The 1,394-nt window shown below is 40.8% G+C and overlaps 1 protein-coding gene across 1 annotated transcript; it reads right to left on the bottom strand.

Annotated features, from left to right (window-relative positions):
- Positions 1-951, bottom strand: LOC128781081 (olfactory receptor 10A3-like). The gene has a single exon (XM_053925447.1). The coding sequence runs from the start codon at positions 943-945 to the stop codon at positions 1-3; it is 945 nt and encodes a 314-aa protein (XP_053781422.1). The 5' UTR covers positions 946-951.
- Between the last annotated feature and the right edge of the window lie 443 nt (positions 952-1,394).

The raw sequence follows: 1,394 nt of genomic DNA, 5'->3' as shown, positions 1-1,394 counted from the left end.
TCAGAGAGTGTGTAAGTCTACTTCTCGTCGCCATAATTTAATCAAAACTCTTTTCATCTCACTGTTTCGCAAGCTGTAGATCAGTGGATTCAACAGAGGCGTAAGCAGCGTGTAAGCCAAAGACATCAGTTTCTTGGTTTCTGGGGAGTAGCCAGATTTGGGTTGTAAATAGGTCATACTGGCTGTGCCATAGAAGAGGGTAACAGAAGAGAGATGGGAGGCACAGGTGGAAAAGGCCTTCTGCCTCCCAGTGGTTGATGGCATCTTCAGGATGGCAGAGAGGATTCGAATGTAAGACAAGATTATCAGAAAGAAAGGAACCATGACGGCCAAAACAGTGCCAGTGAATGCATAGATTTCAAACAAAAACGTGTCTGCACATACAAGCTCTAACACGGGGGGAGTCTCACAGAAGAGATGGTTGATTTCACTGGGGCCACAGAATGGAAAGCTAAACACCCATGGTGTCTGCACAGTAGCCACCATGATTCCAGAGACCCATGAGAACATTACTAATTTCATGAAAACACTTTTGTTCATAATCATTGGGTAGCTCAGAGGATGACAGATTGCAGCAAATCTGTCATATGCCATTGTCCCCAGGAGAAAGCATTCAGTCACGCCAAAAAGAAGAATGAAATACATTTGTGCAAAACAGCCTGAGAGAGTAATTGTAGTTTTTTCAGTGGAGAGAACCACCAGCATTTCAGGCATAATGACTGAACTGAAACTCACATCCACCACAGACAAGTTCAGGAGGAATAGGTACATGGGAACGTGGAGGCTCTGTTCCAGGAAGATGATGACTATGATCATGGCATTTCCTATCAGGGTCACCAGGTAAACAACCAAGAACACCCCAAAGAGCTGCTCTTGCAGTTCAGGAAAGTTTGCAAAGCCCAGGAGGATGAACTCAACCACAGAACTTTGATTTTGCCTTTTCATTTCAGTAGTAGAGCACGTTTCTCATTTATGGACATACTATATGAGTTACGAAGTCACTGTCCAACAGCGGAGTCAGTGTCTACACTTACCCCAGGTATACTTGGCAGATGATGTAAAAAAGAACTCTCCCGGACAGGGACTCAGTGTGGCAACTTTAGAGAATGGCCAGTTACTCATTAATGAATCTTTCAAATAGAAAGGAGGAAGTAAAGACAGCTAGCTCACATTTGTCTGTGAAGTACAAAATACATCAAAATTCTTTAGCACCTTTTATATTATGTAGTTTGAAAATTAAGCATAACCTTAAAACAAAATAAACATTTTATAACTTAGTTTCCATGAAATTGCTATCAGTATCATTCATTTTTCTCAAGTTTAAATACTATGAAATTTAAGACGGCAGAAATTAAGTATTAAAAAGTAGAAAAATGGAAAAAGATACCCACAAA

The sequence above is a fragment of the Desmodus rotundus genome, chromosome 5, assembly GCF_022682495.2.
Source record: "Desmodus rotundus isolate HL8 chromosome 5, HLdesRot8A.1, whole genome shotgun sequence".
Classification (NCBI taxonomy): Eukaryota; Metazoa; Chordata; class Mammalia; order Chiroptera; family Phyllostomidae; genus Desmodus; species Desmodus rotundus.
Note: the sequence above shows the minus strand (reverse complement) of the source record. Positions and strands in the feature narration are given on the sequence as shown.